At 35.5% G+C, this 24,450-nt stretch overlaps 2 protein-coding genes across 4 annotated transcripts; both read right to left on the reverse strand.

Annotated features, from left to right (window-relative positions):
- Nucleotides 1-10,273: 10,273 nt before the first annotated feature.
- LOC113302887 (60S ribosomal protein L17) lies at nt 10,274-12,510 on the reverse strand. Its single transcript, XM_026551851.1, has 7 exons — nt 12,420-12,510; nt 12,265-12,301; nt 12,112-12,152; nt 11,040-11,270; nt 10,853-10,955; nt 10,696-10,763; nt 10,274-10,590 (listed from the first exon to the last, which is right to left on the reverse strand). Exons 1-7 carry the CDS (start codon nt 12,420-12,422, stop codon nt 10,522-10,524), a joined length of 552 nt encoding a protein of 183 aa, XP_026407636.1. The 5' UTR covers nt 12,423-12,510; the 3' UTR covers nt 10,274-10,521.
- A 1,319-nt stretch (nt 12,511-13,829) lies between these two features.
- On the reverse strand, nt 13,830-23,344 carry LOC113302889 (endoplasmic reticulum metallopeptidase 1-like). Of its 3 annotated transcripts, none has more exons than XM_026551854.1 (21): nt 23,016-23,344; nt 22,816-22,901; nt 22,578-22,679; nt 22,193-22,299; nt 22,001-22,101; nt 21,789-21,876; nt 21,499-21,587; nt 20,966-21,105; nt 20,704-20,857; nt 20,435-20,570; nt 20,182-20,278; nt 19,461-19,590; nt 18,649-18,708; nt 17,983-18,101; nt 17,659-17,783; nt 16,613-16,837; nt 15,174-15,334; nt 14,662-14,819; nt 14,474-14,556; nt 14,288-14,373; nt 13,830-14,170 (listed from the first exon to the last, which is right to left on the reverse strand). In XM_026551854.1, the coding sequence occupies exons 1-21, from the start codon at nt 23,226-23,228 to the stop codon at nt 14,027-14,029; spliced, it is 2,604 nt and encodes an 867-aa protein (XP_026407639.1). In that variant the 5' UTR covers nt 23,229-23,344; the 3' UTR covers nt 13,830-14,026. The 3 variants fall into 3 exon arrangements, with proteins under 3 accessions (XP_026407639.1, XP_026407638.1, XP_026407640.1); XM_026551853.1 differs by having other exon boundaries at nt 19,455-19,590; XM_026551855.1 differs by lacking the exons at nt 22,578-22,679; nt 22,816-22,901; nt 23,016-23,344 and having other exon boundaries at nt 19,455-19,590; nt 22,001-22,120.
- Between the last annotated feature and the right edge of the window lie 1,106 nt (nt 23,345-24,450).

A 24,450-nucleotide genomic window follows, 5' to 3' on the forward strand; every position in this document is an offset into this window, starting at 1 on the left:
TTTCGGTTTTCTTAACCTTAATATTCGATCTCATATGGTGTGAACCCTTATGGTTTGGGTGACTTTTTGGTTTAGCGGGATTAAGTTCTAGCCCATGTTAGTAGGATTTATCAAAGGATCATAAGGGGTTCCGATTGAAATTCATATGTGAAAAAGTCACAATATATTGAATCGTTTTTGGTTTAGCATAAAAGCATATGTGTTTCGAGGTTTTCAACTTTTGCTATGCATTAGTTAAAACCGGTTTTCAACCTTTCTCTGGTAAAGGTTGTTGTTGTTTGTTCTTGCGAGAGGATGAAAACATTAATGTGAGAGAGTTCGAACTTGAATTTGCGCTTAATGACATATCTTTTTGGGGAGAAGAGGATGCGGAATTTGAGGTAACGAATTTGTTAGTTAATCGTTTTCCTGTTCAATAAAAGCTTGATTTTATTGCATATATTTTGCTTTTGCTTAACAAAATTTTGGTACAATATATGTTTATTCCATTATATGTGTATGGATGTATGTGCGATTCAATTGTTTCCGATTAATAAAAACTATTGTTATATTTCTTTATTATTTGGTATCAATTGTTTAGGCTTAACGAAATTTCGGTGCAATTGTGGTGCTTTAATGTCTATGTTTGTTTCAATTGCTTCCGGTTGAGATAATAATTATGCAAGTTGATTTATTTGGTTTGTATGAATGGTTTATGGCTTAACAAAAGTTTTCGGGATCATTTGTTTAGTCCAAATCGATCCCGGATAAGAGAAAATAAGTTAATTATGTTCTTAGTTAGACTTATCAAAGTGAGGATTCGGTTATTCAAGTCTAATCGAATGCCTTAACAAGAAATACTAGTTAAATAACCTAGTACTTGTCTTGTTTAAAGTGAAAGGTCTAAGTTATTGTTTGGAATAATTAGAACCTGATGAGAAAAATAAAGTTAATTCTGATCTTTATTTTGGTCTTATCAAACAAGCGATCGTATTTGTACAATCGGTTTAGCAAAAGAACTAAGGTGCTTAGTCAATTTTTTAATTTGCTAAACTATTAGGGAAAATTTCTTCGGGCAATTGTTTCCTTGGTAACATATCAAAACAAAATTACTTTGTAGTTTCGGTTTTGATATTGGTTATCTAAAATGGTGTGTGGAACCATCGCGTTTAACTCTTATAGGTTGCAAGTCTTTTGAGATTTGTAAGAACCTTTCGGTTTGTCCTTTATTTGCTCGTACCTTTGTCATTTTGTGACAAAAAGGGGGAGAAATATATGGAGTAAACAAGTAATTTGGTATCACTAAGGAAAGGAAAATGGTTCTTAAACGTTATATCTAACGAAAGAGTAAAGCATAAACTAAGGGGGAGTAACATATCATATTGATACTTGTGGTTATCTTTACTACAAAGGGAATAACAAAGACGTGCGGATTGAAAATCTACCTATCTTACCTTTAGGGGGAGTATTAGCTTTTTTATTATAATGTCAACAACGGCATTTTTGGATTGAATGTATACATGTTATTGTGTTGTTGAAACTTGGAATCAAGCGTATGTATAATGAATCTTGTAATTTGTTTATCCATATGATGTAAGAGTTTTTTCACTAAAATTGACAAGGAGGGAGATTGCTAGAGCATAGCTCGGTTGAACCCACCAAGCGTTGGTTATCAAGTTTGGTTGTCATATTTTAGTGAACCAAAACTCATTTAAAGACTCGCTTGATTATTTACTAGAGTCAACTTCGTATAGGTTAGCTAGAGAGTTATTAGGATATGAGACATACAAGTATTACTCGAAGACTTGAAGAATGTGAAGAAGTAAAGAGATACAACGATGACATCATCCCTCCTCTTGAGGTTAGTAATATTTTGACTTGAACTGTTTCATTCCTAACGTATCTTTCAAGACGTGCTATATTGAAAACATAACTGCGAAGCTGTAAATGATTATACTCTAGTTAGACGTAGTATTAAGGAATTATAATACGAAGTATAATGCCTATATTTTGAACTTCGTATATAAGACATCGACATACATCGTATGAATGCTATTGTGATTATGTATGGGTACGGGTGAAGATTCCGTCCTAGGAAACAATTTTTTACATTCGTTTAAAGGAAGTACAATTCATAAACTTGTTTTATGAATCGAAAGGGAAATCACTAGGCTTATTGGTATTGCTATTCATTGCAAATCTTTGGATTACCAATATGTTTGTTTAGTATAACCGCTCATAACTTATTTATGTATCTTGGTAAAACTATTCACAATGCCTGAATTAAGTATCAGTATAACTTTTATTAGTGAAACCAATCTTAAGTAATCACCTGAGATGGTATGATCGATATTTGTAATTGGCGTGACCATTCCTGGTCATTGGGTAACCGATCCTAGAACTTGGTGGGACTAATCACAAGATGTGTAATTGATCCTTGTAGTAGGTTAACAAGTATTAGTAATTCTTGTAACCTATCTTATAACTTGTGCAACCGATCACAAGTAAGTACCATAAATAAGTGGTAACCGATCCTGGTACTTAGTTAGACATTTTATGGAAATTAGTGTGACCGATCCTAGTAGCCACTTGGAGGTAGAACCAAACTTGTGTTTGGTAGAACCGTTAAACCCATGAATGGTGATTGAATGTTTTTGATCAATCACATAGTTCTTGGAAATCAGATGAACCAATTCTAAACTCATTTGGAAGTGTGGCAAATCGGTTCCAAGATTATAAATATGAAAGAGGTTTACAAAGTAAAGATGTCGACATAGTTTGAACATGTGCAGTAATTCTTATCCGTTATTGTTCAAAGATATTCCTTAATAACTAAAGGAGAATCCCGGATCGAAATAAATTGAGAATCTTTTAATTAAGGTTTTTAGTTTTATATGCTTTTAATTTCTAGCAATTAAATACATATCTTTAGAAAATAAAAATTGGTAATGTGCATTTACTAATTGGAGATTTTCTACTGAGATTTCGGTCAATATTTGGACAGAGCATTTCCAGGAATTATGAAAACCGATTTTGGGTTTATTGCGTATCTTTGAGAATATTCGGTTTTGGAAATTCCTTGGTGTCCAAACTTACTTGGTCTATAAATATTGAAGTTTGTATTTCGAGCAAACTAATCCTCAGAGGCAGCAAAACTACCTTGTTGTGTTGTTACTGATGGAGCCGTCTATTCGGAGAGGAAAGTACCCTAATTAGGCGAAATCTCTTACGACCGCTCATTTTAAAGACTTCTTTTGGATTTGGAATCTCTACGAGTACCGTTGGTGGGAAACTAAATAATTGCAGTTTATTATTAGTTTCCGATTGATTTGATTGACTAACGGTTGTTGAACATTGATTGCACCTAGTTTTTTTATACTTGAGAATCTTCTCTTCTGATATAAGACTCACTCATCGAAGTATCGACGAGGATCTTTAGAATGTTTGTTGATCTAAGATGTGTTGTGATAATCCATCGTTGACAGACTCCATTCTGTGTGTGATTGATCACAAGAGATTCAAGTTGTTTATGTGCGGGTGTTTATTGAAGATCTAAGAAGATTTGAAGACAAATAAGATTTATTATTTGAGTTCATAATCTTTGGTGTGCACAAAACTTGATCGGCTGGGGATCCAACTATAATATGTTTATCTTTTGATAGATTGGATTAATTAATTGAGTAGATCGGCATCAATACATTTCTTTGTGATTCATAGTATTGATTACATAGTCTAATCAATTACTTTGGTAATTGTTGAATAGATTGATCTAAGAACCCGGAAAAAGAGTTTATTGGGATAAACAAAAGAGCCTTTTGTCAAACTCATATCACGTTGTTTGAAAAGAGTTGTTACCGAACAAAATTGTTGTTCCTTTACTGTTTGGAATACGAACCAAAGGAATTGTTCCAAGTGCGTGACTTATTGCAAGTTGGAGGCGCAGGGAGACTGACGGAACTAGGTGGACTATAGGTTTAGTTGTTTGGTCTCAACTATACGGAGTTGGTTTAGATTTTGTATAGCAGCTTAATCCTGAGAGTATTCAATTCTAGACAAGGTCTTGCGATTTTTATGCATTTGCGGTTTCCTCGTTGACAAAATCTTGTTATGTCTTTTACTTTTCTATTTTCGCAATTATAATTGTTTTTATTGTAATTAGAAGTAAAATACACAAACGTTAATTCCTAATTACTTGATAGCAATCATATTGTGTTTGGTTAAGTCTGAACCTATTATCAAGTAATCATACTTCGTTGTTGTATTGTATCGATCTTGTATCCATAGTCAATCACGCAAGTTATCTTGTTGTCTTATTGTCTCGATATCGTATCCATAGACGATCACACGAAGTGTGAACCGATTAGTTGTATTGTATCGACTCAGTCCATAGACAATCACTTTCAGAGAAAGGACTTATAGGTGGAAAAGTTTTAGATTGAGGTATATTTGGGTACCCTCGTCTTTTCAGATTCAAGTGGTGTTGTGCAGGTTATTAAAGATTAAAGAAGATTTGAAGAATAAGAAGAAGATTTCTTATTGGTTTTCGTATCTTGTGAATTTGTGTGCACAAACCTTGATCGGCTGGGATCCAACTATAATCGGATTTATTCAATTGATTAGTTGCGTGAGATCAGCATTCGCTATATTTCTCTTTTGAGATTTATTTTGATGTGAATCTATACTTGACTATTTCGGTAGTTAAAGTTAGATTGATCTAACCAGACAAAGGAGTTTATTAGAGTAAACATAAGAGCCTTTGTCAACGACTCATCAAAATATGTAGTCTGTAGAAAGATTGATTAGAGTGGTTACTAAACAGATTCTTCCTTCGCTGCTTGGAATACGATCCGAAGGACTTGCTATTCACGTGCGTGACTCTAGAAGTCGAATGCACAGGGATACTGAGGGAACTCAGTAGCTCCGGGAGTCTGCATGGTCTCAACTATACCAAGTTGGTATTAGATTTTGTATAACGGCTTAATTCTGAAAGTATTCAAAACTGGATTAGGTCTCGTGGTTTTTCTGCATTTGCGGTTTCCTCGTTAACAAAATCTTGTTGTGTCTTTTACTTTGATTTCCGCATTATAATTGTTTATTATAATAAAGTAAAATACACATACTTTAACTCCGTTGTACTTGATAGTGATCCTATAGATTTTGGTTATTACCGAGCCTATTATCAAGTAGCACACTTTGATTGTCGTATCGTCTCGATCTTGTATCCATAGTCAATCACACAAGTTATTTTGTTGTCGTATTGTCTCGATATTGTATCCATAGACGATCACACGAATTGTGAATATCAAAGTTATTGTATTGTATCGACTTTTTACATAGACGATCACAGTTGGTAAGAGGACTTACAGGTTGATAAATAAAAGATTGTGTTGTATTTGGGTACCTCGTCTTTTCACTAGGAATCCAATTCTTCCAACAAAACGAGGTGTAAGTGTGGTTTTTAATTTTGGGGAAGGATTTTGGTAAGTTGCGGCATCGCTTCCCTTGATATTTTGGGAATTGGCTATTGTTTTAGAAATTTTCTTTTACTTGGAAAATCTACATGTGATTTGCCGCCACGAAGAACTAGACTCTACTATAGGACCGTCAGGCCTAAGTGGTACCCCTACCACCTCAGTGGCTACTCGGAAGATCGTTCGGAACGATGGATGATAACCATAACTACCCTGACGTTGGCATTGGCCTTGTAAATGACATAGTAGCTTAACTAAATTTACAACTCCTGGTCTTCAAATGAATTTTATTTATGTAAGGCTTTACATTTCATATATTGTTTTGATTGTTTGCTCTTTGTCTTGTCATCCATGTGTGTATCGTGCCGGCACTACATATTTTATGTTATAACCCCTACTGGGCTGTGGCTCACCCTGTTATGTTCTGTTTTCCCACAGAGTTTGAAGCTAGTTTAATGTAGTAAGCTGAGGAGAGCTTATGGCGTAAAGTTATGGACACAATGATGTATACGTTGTTGTCATTATATATACATATATCATGGTTTTTTTTAGGTAGTTTCATGTGGGTATTAAATGATTTTTTCCTTTTAGTTTTATTGTGTATATGTATGTAGACTATGGACTAACTTTTAGATGTATACAAGACTTGTTGAAACTTCTTTGATGTATAATTTTTATATTATTACATACTTCCCTATGCACATTACCTTCTTTTCAGACTTTTGTTTATACATTTAATTCTAAAGTCATGGCTTTATTTTCATGTGTTTGGCCGTGTTCTTCTTTTTATATCGGATATTTGGAGCAACGATTTTAGTTCTTCTCTTTATTTTTCTTACAAGCCTAGTAAATGTTGGATTCTTTGGTTTAGGTGTTGGATGTTCTTAGCATTTGACTTTGATTACAAAATGATTGAGTTCCCGATACATTTTATTCATTTTAAATCTTTTATTTTCTGTGTAGAAGTTAGCCTTCGAGTGACGCGATGGGAGGTTTGTGCTTGTCAGTCGGGTCGGATCCCGCATTTCCTGCCCGTTACATAAATATTATTAAAAAAAACCATTATGACAGTTTAGGAACTTATTTTTTCTTGGAGATTAATTGAACTTCATTGTTTCTTGATGGTTCACAGACAACTTAATCATTCTTCTTAGATTAACTCTTTGTGCACGAAGCTTATATCGATAAATACGCGGGTGCATATTTTTCTTTGTAACTCAAGCCAAACTTCACACATGCTTTCATGAATCAATCAATATTGAGAAGTTTAGTTTACTTGGTATCAAAGTAATGCGTAAACATGAAAACTAGTTCACGAACTCAGCTTTGATTGTAAGCTACCTAGCCTATTATCATTATAAATAGAGGACTCTCTGCAACCTATAAATTAAATCATGGAAATTTATGTCCTACTTGTGGTTAAAGTCGTACTTTAAAACCTAAGTTTCCTCGAGAAACATAATTAGGTTACGACTTATGAATTCATCACTGAGCGACTCGTGAAGCCCGATCAAACTATCTTTTACTCGATAATTATTGATATCCAGAATTTTATTTTGATCCTCATAGCTCTTGTCTATTTTAAGTTCCGTCTCTTCAGTTATACGACCATTCAAAAAATATCGATCAGGGAATTAGATTGATATAAATTACAAAGTTAACCTTGCATTTGTAATTCCATAATATATGTGTGTGTGTGTTCTTAGATTGATCTTATAAGGTAGAACCGATTAGGCATCTCTATAAGCTTTTAAGGAGAGCAAGCTAACCTAATTGTTTAGGTTTGGTTGATACCTTTCTTACCCTTGAAGATATCTCATAAGCAGACAGATTTTCATTACTTTGATTAAATACATTTTTAAAGGAGATCAATTGTCTATTTGTTAGATGTAGAATAGGTAAAAGTCTTCACTTAGGATAAAGCAACTCATATGCATGTAAAAGACGTCAGCTACGAAAATCAAGTGGGGTCTTGCCACATCCAAGAGACGTAAGGAGCACGGCTGAAGTTGAATTTCACGGAGGGTCGATTCGGTCTCACTTGTCTCACTTACATTTCAGTCTGAAATCTGATAGTAGGCGAGTGTTTGTAGCGGTTTAATACAGTATGGTGTCCAAGTCGGACGAGGCCCCTGGATTTTTCTACAAGATTTTAGTTTCCTCGTTAATAAAATTCTTGTGTGTGCTTTTAGCTTCCGCATTAAAAGTTTTGTATTATTTTAATTTTTAAAAGTATTACACAGTTTCATAGTCCTATCATATAAAAAGTTGGTGGTTTACTTTGTACCCTCTTCTTTTCAATTGGCATCAGAGGAGGTTCATATAATAAGGTCTCACAACTGACATGACGACCCCTTGCTATAATCAGAGTAGTTCGTGTACAAAAATTGATTGTGTTCTCGGAACTCTTTCATATGATTTTTGCACAAACTAAGTAAAAATTGTTAATACACTTAGTTAAACATCGATTGATAAAGAAAATGTACGAACTTTTTAATTAACTTTATATAAAGGGTTCTGACCTTCTTGAATGGTCTGAAAGAGAGGCAATTCTTCAAAAGAAACTAGATGCTCAAATCTAATTAAAAAAGGATATCCTTGCAAAAGTTCGCTTCGATTGGAAACTGAAAAGGAAAAATCTATGTCTCCTAAGGCTTCTAGTTCTCTAACTCTTGATTATTGTCTAAAGAATTACATAAATCAGGTAAAATACGCGACATATAGGCTTTGTAAGAAGTGATATGATTCAGATGTCGTAAAACATTAAAGCCAAGAGAAGATTTTCCAAATCGGTCTTGATGTGTACGTTTTGTGACATGAATTATTACATGGCTAGGAATCTTCACAAGAAGGCTCTAGAGCTCATGTATAAATCAGAAATTTCAAAGAAAATACGAGAAAACACAATAAAAAGAGTAATATTGTCGATACGCGAGCTTTTGCTCTTAAATCCATTTCACAGTTCCAATGGTTTTTTGATAGTGGATATAATCAACACATGACATGTGACATATCATGGTTTGTGAACGCGGATGACTACAAAAGGGAACCAGTAACCTTTGTAGATGGGAGTTGTTGCTACATCAGCAAAAAGTAAATGATCAAGCTTACCCAGAATTCCTGAAATTCGTCAAGTACCTTACATTAAAAGTATGATTGCTAACCTCCTTTATGTCGGTCAAATTTGTGACAAAGGCCATAACGTTGTCTTCAATGTTGAATGATGTGATATTCAAGATATGTTAGGAAAAGCAATTTTTCATGGCATTCGTAGAAAAAATAACTTACATCTTTTAGACATATTCGGTATATCCTTTGTTACAATTTGACTAAGGTATAATCTATACATTTACAGAATAATGATCATATGAATTGTCGTTTTCTTAACAAGTTTCTAAATAAAGAACTTTCAGAAGAGCACCCAAAATCAATGTTAAAATTGATGATATTGACGATATTTGTTGGTACATCCGTTTGGGATTCTTTGTAGACCCAATGGGCAAACCCTCAATTTTTTTGTTTCGCCCATTACGGAGATAATTATACCACCAGGATTGGCTAAATATGCCACGCTTACCCATAGGGGAAAAACAAAAAACAAAAAAAACTTAAAATAAAACATGGTAATTCGTCTAGTGATTGTCACAAATTCAATGGATTGTAAGTGACCCTCTAGTTGAAGAAGAAGAAAAACAGATGATTTTTTTTTCTTCGAAGCATAGAATTTATTAAACTAGGATGTGTGGTAGCTTATTAAACTAGGATACGTGGTACCTAAAGATTCATCAATTAGGTTTGGATTGGTAGGTCTTCAAATCAGAGATCAGGGGTTGATGTTGGAGTTGAGCTATGGTTTAGAATGCCACGAGAAAAGCTATACTTTTGAAGGACAACAATACCCGTAAGAACTTAGAATGCTTAATCATTTACAACAATATCCATCAGAACTTAGAATATCCGTAAGAACTTAGAATGCTTAATCATTTACAACAATATCCATCAGAACTTAGAATAATGCTTCATCACTTACAATAATATCCATAAGAACTTGGAATGCTTCGTCACTTCCAACAATATACTTAACAAGCTGCTTGTGTATTTCAAAGGCTAATTAATAGCTAATAATTTGAATCCAAATGAAGATTGGAAATAGTGTGATGTCCAAATTTTTGGAACAGGTTGCTTGGTAGATCTTGGCAATTCAATAACGAGTCTTTCATTGCATGAATGCAATGCATTCTAATGAAGACAATTGCGTTCTGAACTTCAATCGATATTTCGCACAAGATATAAAGGGCTAGGGGGGGCTCGAATTACCTACTTCTCTACCTCCTCTTTCTCAGGATCATTTCAGCAGAAGAAAAAAAATCATGGTGGAAGATGCGGCATGAGCCGTCAGGGTAGTGTTTAAAACGAACATGCGTAAGTGTTTAAAACGAACATGCGTAACTGACCACCAAAATTATCTAACAAAAACGTACCACAATAGCACTGTATACTGGAGTAACAATTTCATGTTACTGGTGTTATCTCTAAATCCAAACTGCATCCGAAGCTCAATAAGTGAATGTCATTTCAGTTGGATAAGAGGATTTCTATCAGAACAAATGTTTTAACTAGGACAGCATCAGAGAAAAGGATTTTAATCTAGCACAGCCGGCTTGTACGAAAATCTCTCAAAACAAACATTCACTAATAGTGGATATGGCCACATAACCACCATTCAACAGTGAACATTATTAACTAGCATTACCTCTAAATCAAAACTGGATCCGAATCTCCGTCATTTCAGTTGGATAAGAGGATTTCTATCAGAACAAATGTTTTAACTAGGACAGCATCAGAGAAAAAGGATTTTAATCTTAGCACAACCTGCTTGTACGAAAATCTCTCAAAACAAACATTCACTAATAGTAGATATGGCCACAGGCCATAAGCCAAAATCTTCATATGATAGAAAGACAAAAAAGTAGAAACATATATAAAAGCAACCAAAATGGTTTCTAATGTCAAAATAGTAAGGCTAAAACGGAACCCAATACATTTCTGAGTACTCATCTCTGTCTACTGCTTAAGATGAGGCACCACTACGGAGAACTTGAGATTTCTTTGACTTCCTTGGTGCCAACTGAGTGTCAGCCTACAACAAAATGAACCAACATCAGCAAGCATTAACACAACAAGTATAACTAGGATTTTATAAATGAAACAACTATAATTCTGTTAATATACCAGCGACCCTCACCTCTTTCTTAACTGCTTCTTCCTTCTCTGACAAGGTCAGCTCGATGTGACAAGGAGATGACATGTAAGCTGAGTCAAAGATGCACATTGCAGTCAGCTAAATTGAAAATCCAAAAATCCAAAAAAAGAGAAACAGCACATGTTTAAAGGAGACTTACGGTTGATTCTTCCGTGAGCACGGTATGTCCTACGCCTCTGCTTCTGAGCTTGGTTAACTTGGATATGAGAAATGTATAGTGAATCCACGTCCAACCCTTTTACCTGCATCGTATAATAAGCAACAATTCGGATGAGTAAACTCTTAACTTGATATAAGTAAACATACAACAGAGAAGAGAGACCTACATCAGCATTGCTCTCGGCATTTTTAAGCAGATCAAGGATGAACTTGGCGGACTTAGCAGGCCAACGTCCTTGTCCATTTGAGTGACGGTTCTTGGCTTGAGCAGTCCTACCAACACCACCACAGAAACGTCTGAAGGGAATGGCTTGCTTGTGTGCCAACACATCCTCCAAATACCTCTTGGCTTTCACCAAAGGCATCTTCCTTAAAGAGAATGCTGTTTCCCTAGTGTTCTGAGAAGCAACATCCAAAAGAAATATGAGTAACTATTGACTTATTATTTAAATAAAAGATCAAGAAAATAAAAACTCTTAACCACTTCTAAAAATTCTATAAGACAATCAATATTATTAGAAAAATTATTAGGATAGAAACCAGAACAACCCATAATTTCTACTGGGCAATCAAATACAGGTCAACTGCTGGCTTAGTCATGTGAAGAATTAGGCCGGGAAGGAGTAAAATCAATTCAACATCTAGAAGAGTGTGATAGATCAAACCAAATAACAAGAACACAACAAACATAACCGAAACTCGTATGTCAATTCACGTTGATATTTGACTAGGTTAACAAGCCAGTGAATATCATGTTACACAATAGATATTTAATCATCTCGCGAGCTGAGCAGAAAAGCTAAGTACCAAAGTGTACAAAATTGACATAAACACAATATCCACAACTTATCCTAAGAGTCCACTCTTCAAAGGGTTATACACATCAAATTCTCCGTTAATAAACAACCAGATGTATTAATTCTATCTCAGCATCTCAGACCCTCCTCTTCTTCTTCTTCAAAGCCAAGTTGGGAACTAATAAATATTCCAGCTTAAATACTAATCAATAATTAACTAACAACTCATTTGGTCAAGCTGAGTTTAGGGATCTAACTTAGAATAACAAATCCAATACAACCCTAAATCCCCAGATTCTCAAATAGACAAACCATTTACATCACGACCATATTTTCACTGAATCAAGATAATCATATCCAAAAACTCATTCGATTAAGCTAACAAAATAAATAAAAACCTCTTGTAACAATATATAAGTAAAAACCCTAAAAACCATCATACCTTGAAATGAACACGAAGATCAGACCCCCTAGCCTTGCAGGCTGAAACAGAAAACATCATAAACACCACACTCAGTAACTAAACTCATCTAAAACCCTTCAACTATGAAAAGAGAAGAAAAAGAAAAAGAAAATATAGATTAGAGATGCTTACACTTGGTGGGATTATCGGGCTCCTTTGAATACTTCACCTGTTAAATGAAAATCAAAACAAAGAAGAACTAATCAGTACCCGAACAATCAAATCAAGTAATAGAAGCTAAGGATGTCGTAATTGGTGTTGTAATGGAGGGATTCAAATCTACGCACCATTGTTGATTTAGGTTTTTGGTGATTTCTTCTTCTTCTTCGTCTGGTGAGCCGAATCAGTAATGCGGCACAGAAGTAGGTTTTAAAGCGATGAAGGGATATCTCTTATAAGTTATAAACCTAGGGTTTTGTAGGATTGAGGGTGAAAGTTGGACTGGACTGGGTTTTTCTGTAGAAAGTTTTCTTACTAAGTAAGCCCATGAGGATACTTCTGAAGCCCAGTTTGGTGTTTGGAGCGCCGTGCACCTAACATTTTCGTTTTCAAAGGAAGGAAGAGGTGCCCTTGTTTCCAAACTCATTTTGAATTGGATCCTCGAATTGCTGTAATCTGGGGTCAGTTTTGTGCATAGTACCCTTCAGGCAGGCAGTCTTGTTCAGTCTCATCATTGCATAATCTCATCCTTTTTTCAAGTACATTCAGTTTCGGAGACCCCTAATGGGAACTGATATGGGTAGTAAACACTGTATAAATCTAGACACAGATGGGCAACTCGCCTGGAGGCTGGAGTCCACCTCAAAATAGTGTGGAAGTATTTTAGCAAAATGCCTCGAGCACAATGATGTAGGGAGAAAAGGCTTGGTTCAAGTTTTTCCTTGAGCTTTTTGATAAAGTACCTCAACTTTTCACAATACACTAAAAAAATGTCCCCGTTTTTTTGAAATTGTTAAAGTACCCCGTTTTATTCAAAAGGCAAATTGCATCCAGTTAAGTGCTAGGTGGCAGTTATCTTTTTGATTAAAAGTTCTATTTACCCCTGAACTACATCTCCTTGGAGGGGAGGGTAAATGTTCCGACGATCCTGAAAACAGTGTAACGATCCTGAACGGGGCTCGATGAACCTGAAAGCGTTGTCACGATCCTGAACCGGACTCGACGAACCTAAAAATATGTCATAAACGGTCGATTTCTTCCAACCAAAAACCCCAAAACACTAGAGATGATGAACCCTTTTTGGGGAATGAGGTAACGAACCTGAAAGCGGTGTAACGATCCTGAACCGGACTCGAAAAGCCTGAAAAATGATGTATAAAATCAATGTAGGAATAAATAAAGGGCAAATATGTAAAGTAAATTAGACTTAACTAACACCAGATGGAAAAACTAACATGAGGGCACTTTAACAATTTGTAAAAAACCGGGAACATTTATTTTTTGGATATCAAAAAACGGGGATACTTTATCAAAATTCCCTTTTTCCTTGCTAGTAAAAGAAAATGATTTAAGAAGATGATTTAAGCAAGCAAGATTTATCATGTTTTCCCTGGTGAAGTTTGGTGGATAAAATGTTTGTATATTCTGAAAAAGGAGAAAAATGGAACCTCGAACTCCAACAACCTCTAACATTCCTTTGTGGATGGGATGGTCTAAAACAAACTGCTTTACTCAAAAACCAACATTGAAAATTGATGTAATAAAAAAGACTGCTTCATAGCACTAACATGACATTTTCTTAATTAATTTATGGTTACAAATATTTCAAAATGTTCCAGTTCCATTTTCTACAACACATCTTTCTTTAGATCAATCCCAGTGTTACAGTGCATCTGGGAACAATTTCGGATTCACCTTGTGCACTCTATGAGCAAACAGATAAATGACAAGTTCGTTAGAAGGTATAGCTTGACATAAAGCTTGAATAAGCCACAACATCAACCCAATCTGGAAAAAGACCCTTTAATTTCTTCGAAGAATCTACCATATACTGGTCTAGTACCGAAAGGTTCACCGTTAAAGCTTCAGAACTGTTTGCCTGCAAGAGTGTAACAACAGAATTCATTAGTGATGACTTGTAACATAAAATATTGGGCACCTAGTAGGAAATATAGGAAAATTTTACAAATGTGACACTACTTGGTAAATTCTTTACCTCAAGCCAGAAACTCCAGTCATCATTACCAACTCCGCTAAGTCTACAAATATATGACGGTGGACCACCATCCACTGTTTCAGGATCTGCAAATTATCTCACTTGGTTTAGGATTTGCTCATCGCTGATAGATGTGCAAAACTATTTTCGACGAAACAAACAAAGCATAAGACTATTTGCAATCACCTGTAATCTGATTGTCAGCAAAAGACCAATTTGACAGAGGACCTGTAATGTTAAGCACTGAAACCCAAACCTCCTTTAGAGAACTGAAACAAAAGACAGAAATTGATCGCATAAATAATATCAGAATACCATATTTTGAATCTACCATTTCAACAATAAGATGAACATTGTTCAGTCGTAGTTCTTACCCTAATGAAAGTTCCAAGTGGACTTTCCGCGCTGTACCAGAAACTGTAGTTTCTCTATGAGTCAGGTGAGGGAACTGAGCATATTGCTTTAAGATATCATCACCTCTATCGGGGAACTTCAAGCTTCCTGAAAACAAGAAATTTACTGGAAAAAGAACCTGCATGAGAAACTAGCCGTCAAATTTTTCACAACCAAAAGGTCCAAGACAACCATATTGAAGAACCAAGTTTCACAACTACCAAGACTTTTATTGCGGCTCTTAATCAAAAACTTTCGTGAATGAAAATCCTCAACAGAAAAGAAAAAAAAAATCTATTTTAAAGATGTGCTAAGTTTGAAAGAGCAATCTGAAATGAACAATCTATTCCTGGAACCCTGGATTTGTGCCAAGAGTCTGAGATCTGAATATGCAATATCCAAGAATCCCAATTGATACATGCAACTCTGGGGTATACTGTGAACCACATGCATCAAGCCATTGCTGGTATGCAAATAAGATGTCGGTATATACCATCCAAGTTCTCCGATCTGACTCCTGGAATTTTTCCAAAAATAACTCTGAACTGATCTGCAGCTCTTCTGCTACTTCAGGAGCATATTTGAAAAGGAAATGCAATGAGTTTGAATCTACCACTGAAAAATCGTAACTGGACTCAGCAACTGACCTTCCATCTGCAGTCCTCAAAAGAGATCATTTCAGTAACAAAAGTAAAAAATAAAAATCAGAACAGGCAAACCAAATGTAAAATGATAAGAGAGATAACTACAGTTCAACCTACATGAAGTCGCACTATAAAACAATATACAGATGAATCCTCTTTCAGAGGGAAGTTCAATTGACATGCTTATTTTGAGATGACGATGAATTTTTTATTTTGTGAGACCAATAGCACCCGCATGAGAACAAACTAGAAGCTAAATTTCAGCGAGCGTTCTCTATTCATTACATAGAACGTCCCTCCAAAAGTCGTCGTCTTCATAAAGATGTAAGCATAATGGGTCTGAAAATCAACGGTTTTTGAGCTTCTTATTTTAGCTGCACTCGTTCATGATATTAGTCACACTTTTACAAATTTTGTATCACTAAAAGAGCTTGGAGTACATGATTTGAATAGCAATATCATCAAAAATTAAGCCTAAGTTTGTCTTTATGTTTTGTCTTTATGTAGGCTCTACAATACGATCTAACCGCAATGTCAAAATAAAAATGTCAACAGAAGCTTCCTCTATTGAAGGAAGATCTAATAATCCTTGAACTACAACAAAATCAATGCATACCCCGTAAAAATGCTAGCGGAATTCTTTAGAGTTCGGATTATCATGTAAATTCACATTTCTGATGTGTATAATGCTGACAAGTCAAAAGACGCAAGCCAACTCAAAGATCTTCTCCCTATTCACCCATGCTTAGGATTCTCACTTTCAATTTCATCTTTTTAAAATAATAGTAGCATACAATTTTTTAAGGAAAAGGATAAACCTGAAATGTATTCTATAATATGTTCATCTGACGTTTGTTGCAAGACTAATTTAATACTCCCTCCTTCCCAAATTAGATGAGCTAGTTGGTTTTAAATTTTGTCCCATAAATAGATGAGCTATCTCTCTAATCAAAGGGATATTTCTAAAACTACCCTTTTAATTGATTATTGTTACTATAAGAAATATGTATAATTTGATAGCCATGTTTATATTTGTTACGTAGGTGTTTTAAAATACTTTTCAACGGTATAAAGTTTACGAAAAACCGTGGTATAGTTTAAGAGATAAATCATTTCTAAGTTTTACTAGTTATTATCCATAAGGGTATAATTGTAAAAAAATACTTAAACATACTCTCCTTTCCTCGCCTTAAGAATTGTGCAAACTACAACTAGCTCATCTAATTTGGGACCGCAGGAGTATAGAGGTATAGTGTAGATAGATTAGAATCGTCATTTCTTAAATTACCTGTAGTTACAAATGTGTGCTGAAATATGAGCCTTTTTGGTGCAGATGTGCTGTATGGGAAAAACTGGGAAGACAGTGCCAAAGCCAACACGGTTATATGCAGCAAGAACTGCACAACTGATGATCTGGCTAACCAATTGCCAACAACAGGGATCAATGGTCCCACACACCATCCTGTCACAAAACCAACTAACACTGCTACTACAATATCAGGAACAAAATATCCTGCAAGAAGAGAGTATTTCTGAATCGTTAGTTACTCTCTGAGGATAAACAAATTCTCTGAAAGCTAATTAATTTTTCTAAAATCAAAAAAAAAAAAATCTGAGGACTTCTTTTTTTGTATTTTGAATAATTTAAAGAACACTGGTGAGAATATTTAAAGCCTAAAACTATAAAAGGAACACTCTAAAAACACAAAAGTACCTCGTCATATACCACTGATTATGGACAAATTTACAAAAAGTAATATTATTGGTAGGTATATATAACATAAACAACAGTATACAAATTGTTCCAACTTGGGAACCCGAACTCTGTCATCTCATCAACACTAACCTTATAAGTTAAGATTGGGTTTTGAAACAACTTAGTAAGTTTCTTTCTGAAATGCAATGTGTGGAAACATTTGTAAAAACAACTTTCGGAAGTCGAAAACAACTTCTGCTTCTCAGGAGTAACCTCTCCTCAGCTTTCGTGTTTTTAGGTGGTTGTTTACGAGCTAACTGTTTATCATATAACCTTCTAAACTTATTTTGGCTTACAGAAGTACTTCTACATCTGCATCTGGTTGTGAAACACAGCCTAAGAAAGACTGTAACAAGCCACTAGCTAAACCAGCTTTAAGATGGACAGCTCATCTACAAACCAAAACCTAAAGTGGTGAAATTGTTCCATTTGATGCCCAGTAATGCACCAGTACGTTCAATTTACTCAGTCATCCCTGCGACTAACTTTTGGTCAACAACTATCCTAAGAGTAAACAATTATTCCAAAATTACATCAACTTTAACCACCGTCAGCAATATAAGGGTTGATAGACATACCATAGGGAGATGGAAGAGAACCCATCATACCCATCTTCTCGGTCACAAACTGGATAAGAAACCCCCCGAAGTAAACACAGTACGCAAGGCAAGGAATCAAAGGTATCACGTAACTCATAGATGACCTGATACATCCATCAACAGGTTGTTTAGCATCCTACAAAGAAACTTGACATATATCCATACCCAGAATTGTATGCATTCCATTGCCACAAAATTGCGTGAAAGAAAAGAATAGAGAGTATCTAAAAGATAGTTGCAGAGCATTTATTCACATATTTCAGAATATTGGAAGTTATCACAAGTGAAAGTCAAAAACAGTACTTGAATGATAGATAACCAAAATATTTGTTTGATAGGCAGAACATAATCCATGCAGGAACCATAAAAGCAGTCAGGCAGAACGACAAGAACCCTCCGCCCAAGCCAGCTAACAGGTAAACCTGGACAGAAAAGATTCCAAGTACGATCAATTATTAAGATATTAGATCTTCATGAATTGTGCTGGAGGCACAAGAACTAACACAAAACCCATGCTTTCGAACTGTACAGCGGAATAGGTTGAAGCATTGTATTGCCATTTTCTGGAAAAACAAGAGTATATAAATTTGCACATCGGATCCACCTTACGATCTGCATGCACGAATGAGGATTTCTAGTTTTACTTTTTACCAATATGAGAAATCACATACAGACAGATGCATGGCTGAGTTTTGTCACCTATGATATTTGTGATTAAAAATAAATATATTATATATATCATCCCAGGTACACATTCCTTGACTCGTCTACTTGTGATACATGCATGGTTTGTGATGCCAAAACCTAGAATGAGTCAAGGGAACCAATACTGGCATACTAAGGTTTACCTGCAGCTCGTTTCGGAAAGGCTGAATGAGCTACAACTGACAAATAGGCATAACTAAAAATGCCAACTACAGTGAACATGTAATATACGGGTTATACTAAGTAATGAGTGAGGTTACTTACCAAAGTGATGACTGCATATAATCCAAAAGCCCCCCAGAATCTTGCTTCATCAGATAGCGCCTACAAGGTTTACAGAGCAATAGAGTATTCAGGGGACTCTCTCTCTCTCTCTCTTTGTATGACGATGTTTAATTAAAAAAATAAACAAACTCAAGGATCAAATGCAGTAATACAGCATGAGTACATAACTTTCTTTCATTAATCTGAATAAGATAGATGCTTCCCTCTACTAAGTGGATGGAAACTATCATTTGAGCGTCAGTATGGCCATGGGCTACATACAGTGGAGACACGCTAAACGTTTCCAATCCACGCAGGAATTCAGGACGTGCATCACAGTTATCTAGAGGTGGAAAATTAGAATTCAGTAGACTAGGACACTAGGTAGTCCACAGTTACTTAAATGTTGATTAATAATTATGCAACGGAAAAAACATGTAAGTAGCTATCGTTCCATTTCTACTTTCTCAAAGTTCCTTAAGCATTAAGACGAACCCTTCAAGTACTGTCAAATTGTCAGATTCCTCCCCCACACACCCCACCATAACCACCACCCTCTCTCCTGAATATTCATTTGCTTTTTGCAAGTTTAGCTTTTCTTTTCTTGTGTCTAATTGATGACCAACATTATAAGGTTTATCATTTTATATACTCGCTTTTGATGGCAATAGTGAGGGCAGTAAGCGAAATGATCCATACGTCACTATAGATTCCAAAGTATTCCTTAGGTGGTGATGAAAACATTAACAGACAACAATCTTGAAATAATTTTTAGTACTACGAACTTCTGCATGCTGGATAATTACCTCTACCTCTGTTGATGTTTTAAGAACGGAAACATCTTGAGAGTGAGGAAAGCGTCTCCAAATAATTCTTGGAATCAGCAACCCAACAAGTGAGCAGGGAACAAACATCAAGAAAGCCAAACATGGATGAGCGAACCTGTATTATAGGTAGTGTAATATCAGAAGCCATTCAGATATTCATCAATTTACAGATATCCTCACATGCGTGAACATGTCTTATCCTAATCTCTGTTGAGTGCTGGAAGAAAATACAAGTTTATGATGACCACCCGCATTAGGTTTTGTACACCCAGAGTATAAAGGTCCAACATCGTGTTTACCTATAGTGAAACAGAATTCAAGATCCTATTTGTTACTCAACTGCTTGTAAATAAAAAGTAATTGAATAACAGATAATGGAAGTTCATAGGAGATAAAGGAAATTCAGAAGACTTAGTTGGATGTAGCAATGGGGCGGAATTCACTAGATCTCCCCTTTGTATCACACTCATCAACTCATAAAGCATAGATGTGGCAATGTGAAAAGATTTTCTATACTGACAAATTATTATTTTCAATTGATCAACAACCTCCAGTAATTCAGTAAATTGCCTAAATGCAACCACATAGACCAGCATAGTGGGGCCTTATATGTTTTGAGTATCCATGAAAGACCTCTAATTTACCATACTAATTTACTGAGTAATATGAACGACTGAGTTAACAAAAATGAAATGAAGAAACTTACCAACTCATTGCATGGCTAGAGAAAAGCAATCTTAAAATAGCAAAGAGAACAGGAATAAAGATTGCAAATATAACTCCGACAGCATGGAAAAGCATTCCTGGAAATAACAGTTATTAAAAAGAAATTAAACAAGCAAAGGAAAAAAAACTCAAACATCAAGTGTCTTAAGCTGAATATACAAGTGGGAGAAAACTCAGATGAATTGACGAAATGCTGGAGATGGAACCTTTTTTCTGAATAACAACCAACATACCCTTGATAAAGTCACAGGAAGTTCTAAACCAAGAACGGACCCCACTGTTCTCGAAATGCAAAAGGAACGGCATGAGAAGAAAGATAGCAACAGGAAGACTGTGAAGTACCAGAGCTGTCTTTTTTGAATAGTATACCTGGACAAAACAATTAGGAAAAATATACATATCAACTGATGATATTCCAGATGAATCAGTGACTATGGAGAAAAAATGCTAAGATAGTATGATTTAACGAATGAATAAAAAGCAAGATTGTTGACATTATTACCGTGAACCAGGCCAAGTAATCAAAGAAAACAGCTCGGTCCTGATCATCCTTGATCTCACTTGCTCTATCACGAGCATTTCGCAGTTTAGATGAGCTTGTGAATGCTTTTATCAAACTGAACAGATTCTCTCCTCGTGCTTGCATGCTTCCTGGTCTATTTGGTAAGATCTTTCACATTAGAAAATTTCCTTTATAGAATACTCATTATAGTTTCAAGTACACTCATTAAAATTTGTACCAAAATAGCATGTGTAAAGCATACATTAGTCGGTCCACAGTATCGGAGGATGTATGATAGAAATAACCACCAAGAAGAAAGATGATATCAAGCCCAGGAATGTCACCAGAATCTTCAGATAAAATTCTGTAGTCTGTATCCCCAGGAATAACAGGGAAAATATCCTGCATTAAGAAAATCATTTGCAGGATAACAAACAACCAATAGCTGCATGTGAATTAAATGGCCACGATACAAGAATATGTAAAAGCACAGTTACAACAACCATGTGAGAGTAACAAACCACAAGCTTGGTACTGGGACCTAATTTGCAGAAGTGAAACAGAACACACACAAAATGTGAAACCTTACTATGGTAGTATTGGTAAAACTTAGAAACACAAAAAACAGCCATCTAGACAATTAATCGTACAAAGAAAATGAGTGCCAAAGTTTAAATCATCAGAACTAATTTTGGTACGACCAGTAAAAGTTTGGCGAACACGCATCGAGTGCCAAGATCTTAACAAAATAATGCAAAATTTATATGAAAAGAATATCAGATATAAAGTGAATACCTGTGCGGCACTATGTGCCATCGGATACACGGCAGACTCAGAATACACTAGAGACGGCCAGGACCCAGGTCCAGATTGGCAAACTAAATCTGTTGATTAAAAAAGATAAGACAAAAGTAAGCTACCCTCACAATCTTTTGAAAACATGACTCAACGGTACTTTAGTGTATTTTTGGTTATTCACTGAACATAAGGTTCCTGACGCTGGTTTAATCTTAAGTGGATTAGATGAAGATATGTTAAAACTTTACCAAAAGAACGATTTTGGAAATATTTGAACAAGAGAATACCTAGACCACCAGTCCCAGATGCTTCAATATTGATAAAAGCACCAATAGTACTTTGCCATCTATGAGTTTTGGCAAAGCCATGTGAACCCTAGAGCATTGTGCATGAATCGCCAAAACAAATTCCTTAAGCTCATTTCAGTTTGTGAGAGAAGCAATGAAATAAAAGGCAATCAAGTAGTAATTCACTATCCAAAATGTTAATTCCTACGTACCAGGAGAAAAAGTTCTTCTGCACCGTTGAAAAGAAGTATAACAGGTTGAGGAAGGACCCAGCTAGAATCAACAGTGAGTCTTGCTATTTCAAGCATTGATGCTACAAATACAAAAAACAACTGCATGTAAATAAAAAGAGCATTAGAATGCAATTTATACAATATACATGGAATCGAAACCATTAGACTCACCAACACATGAAGCGCAGTCACTAGCACCAGGAGAACCTAGTGGACTGTCGAAATGAGCATTTATTAAAACTGATGTATCAGTATCTCTTGACTTCGTGGATGAAATCCTGCAGATTTAGTTGGGGTCAGGTCTTTCGGAAAGATACTCCCACTAACAATTGTAAAACAAATCTTGTAGTTGCCGAAATTAAAGCATCACTGCAAACTAGCCACTAAAATGCATCTAAGAAATTCTCAAATACCAAATAGGCATGCGCTAATTATCAATTCCTAAAAATCGCTATGTTCATTACTACAAATTTCAATACATCAATAACTACTTCCAAATTCAGTCTCTCATGAGAACATCCATAAAAATGAAAAAATTCAAGAAACTGAACACTACCTTGCCACGATATTAGTATGATTCCTGTAAGCAAACGCGATACTATGACCTAAAAACAACATCTTGAACGAACCAGCAACAACCGTTTCCTCAATCTCAATTCTACAAAATCACAGCAGTCCGAACTTAATCAACATTAAAATTCAATCTACACTTTCATCAAGTTAACAAAATGATGACACGTTGACTCCAAATTCGATCAACATCATCACAAGCTACAGTGTACCAACACACTGACCTAATATCCGGTCCAGCTCGTCCCGCTAACTTCTCTAACTCCAATTTAATATACCTGGCCGCTTCCATTAAACCTGGACGTCCTTCCTAGTACATCAAAACAGTAATATTTAGAAATCAAATCTGGAACAAGAGAAAATACAAATGAAGGTAACAGATAGTAGTAGGAAACAAATTTCTAAGAGTGTGTGTTTTACTGACTTGACGACCATCGATTTGTTGAGACAAGACAGTAACGTGTTGAATAGCTCTAGCTTCAGAGAATTGATCAAGTGGAGCATCAATTTCAAGTGGTTTAATATGTTTTGTATGAATAATCATGTAAGCTAATAATGACATGATGGAATATATAAACCCTAGACATATCAAGCATTTGAATCCTGATAAATCTCTTGAACTCAACTTAAACCCCATTTTTAGTCTACAAATCTTATGAAAAACACTCGATCAGGAGATGATGATATTTCAGAAATGATTCCTTGCTTATTTGAACAAAGCTCCTCCTTCTTTGTTTTGGTCGTGGGCTGACTCGTGGCTATATATATAATAAATGTGTATACATTAAAATAGAATTTCGCTAATAATGAGGTTATTATATGACTATATATATGATGTGAGTTTAAACGGAGTCCGTTACTCGATCATGCTTTTGTTTTGTTCCGTCATATATAACGACGTTTTTACATGAAGGCCAAACGTATATTACGGCCTCTCTGGTTTCTCTGCAAAAAAGACGTTCAAGGCTTCAAAAAAGAGCACATATTTTGTGTCGGAGTTCTTAGTTCTGGATGAAGTGAACTATGTCTTTGAAAATGCAAAAGAACACCGAAGCCAGATTCTGGGTGAGCTGAGCCAGGAGCTCAGGACAATACCTGAACAAGGAGGAATTTACAAAAAAAAAAAAAATGTGAGTCCAAACAAACAGTGAGTCCAAAGAACAGAACAGAACAGCCAAGAAAAAAAAATGTTAAAAAAAAAAACAAAAAAGAGAAGCCAAAGAACATGATCATGGTGGGTTCCAAACAAACAGTGAGTCCAAAGAACAGAACAGAACAACCAAGAACTGAAAGACACTTTAAGGTATGTTATTCCTTTATATTGGATGACTTGTTGTTGGCACAACAACTCAAAATTATAGCTTTAAAAAGTGCCTGGAGTGGAGAGGAAGGTTGGTTGAGGTCTTAATGATCCTCTAGGCTCTACCCACTTCCAACTCCTTTGGTCCGCAACAAACACTATGATCCATTTGGTGGATGCACGACTCCTTTAGAGAGCTTCTAAATAAATTGCACGAAGGTACCGTTGTATGTTCAGTGTTAGTCATTCCAGCCCAGGCCAGTTATTTTTACCAAACATGAAATACTGTAATTCTTGTGTGAGCATGCAGCCATATGACTCGTGTAAGTGGGACGTAGTCGTAGGAAATCCCACCGTACACCCAAAGTCTATCTAATTAGGTATCACCAAGATCGAGATGAAAGTGTATACGTACGAAAGTTGATATTGTTGGGTGCAATAATTAAAAACAAGGAAAAATCAAATAAGTAAAAGTTATTGACACTTAGCTCCTTTATAATGGAAGTGATCGATTTGATGAAACGGACGAGCTCCCCATATCTCCGCAACAACAACAAGG

The sequence above is a fragment of the Papaver somniferum genome, chromosome 8 (assembly GCF_003573695.1).
Source record: "Papaver somniferum cultivar HN1 chromosome 8, ASM357369v1, whole genome shotgun sequence".
NCBI lineage: Eukaryota > Viridiplantae > Streptophyta > Magnoliopsida > Ranunculales > Papaveraceae > Papaver > Papaver somniferum.

What these genes read in the sequence shown, in the direction of transcription:
- LOC113302887 (XM_026551851.1), bottom strand. An exon ending in GCCCGATAATCCCACCAAGT is followed by an intron (nt 12,153 to 12,264) that starts GTAAGCATCTCT and finishes TTTCTGTTTCAG; the next exon opens with CCTGCAAGGCTAGGGGGTCT. An exon ending in AAGAAGCAGTTAAGAAAGAG is followed by an intron (nt 10,591 to 10,695) that starts GTGAGGGTCGCT and finishes ATTTTGTTGTAG; the next exon opens with GCTGACACTCAGTTGGCACC.
- LOC113302889 (XM_026551853.1), bottom strand. Translation starts at nt 23,228, where the DNA reads ATGGGGTTTAAGTTGAGTTCAAGAGATTTATCAGGATTCAAATGCTTG. An exon ending in CAGAAGAACTTTTTCTCCTG is followed by an intron (nt 21,877 to 22,000) that starts GTACGTAGGAAT and finishes ACAATGCTCTAG; the next exon opens with GGTTCACATGGCTTTGCCAA. An exon ending in CACTTGGAACTTTCATTAGG is followed by an intron (nt 14,557 to 14,661) that starts GTAAGAACTACG and finishes CTTTTGTTTCAG; the next exon opens with TTCTCTAAAGGAGGTTTGGG.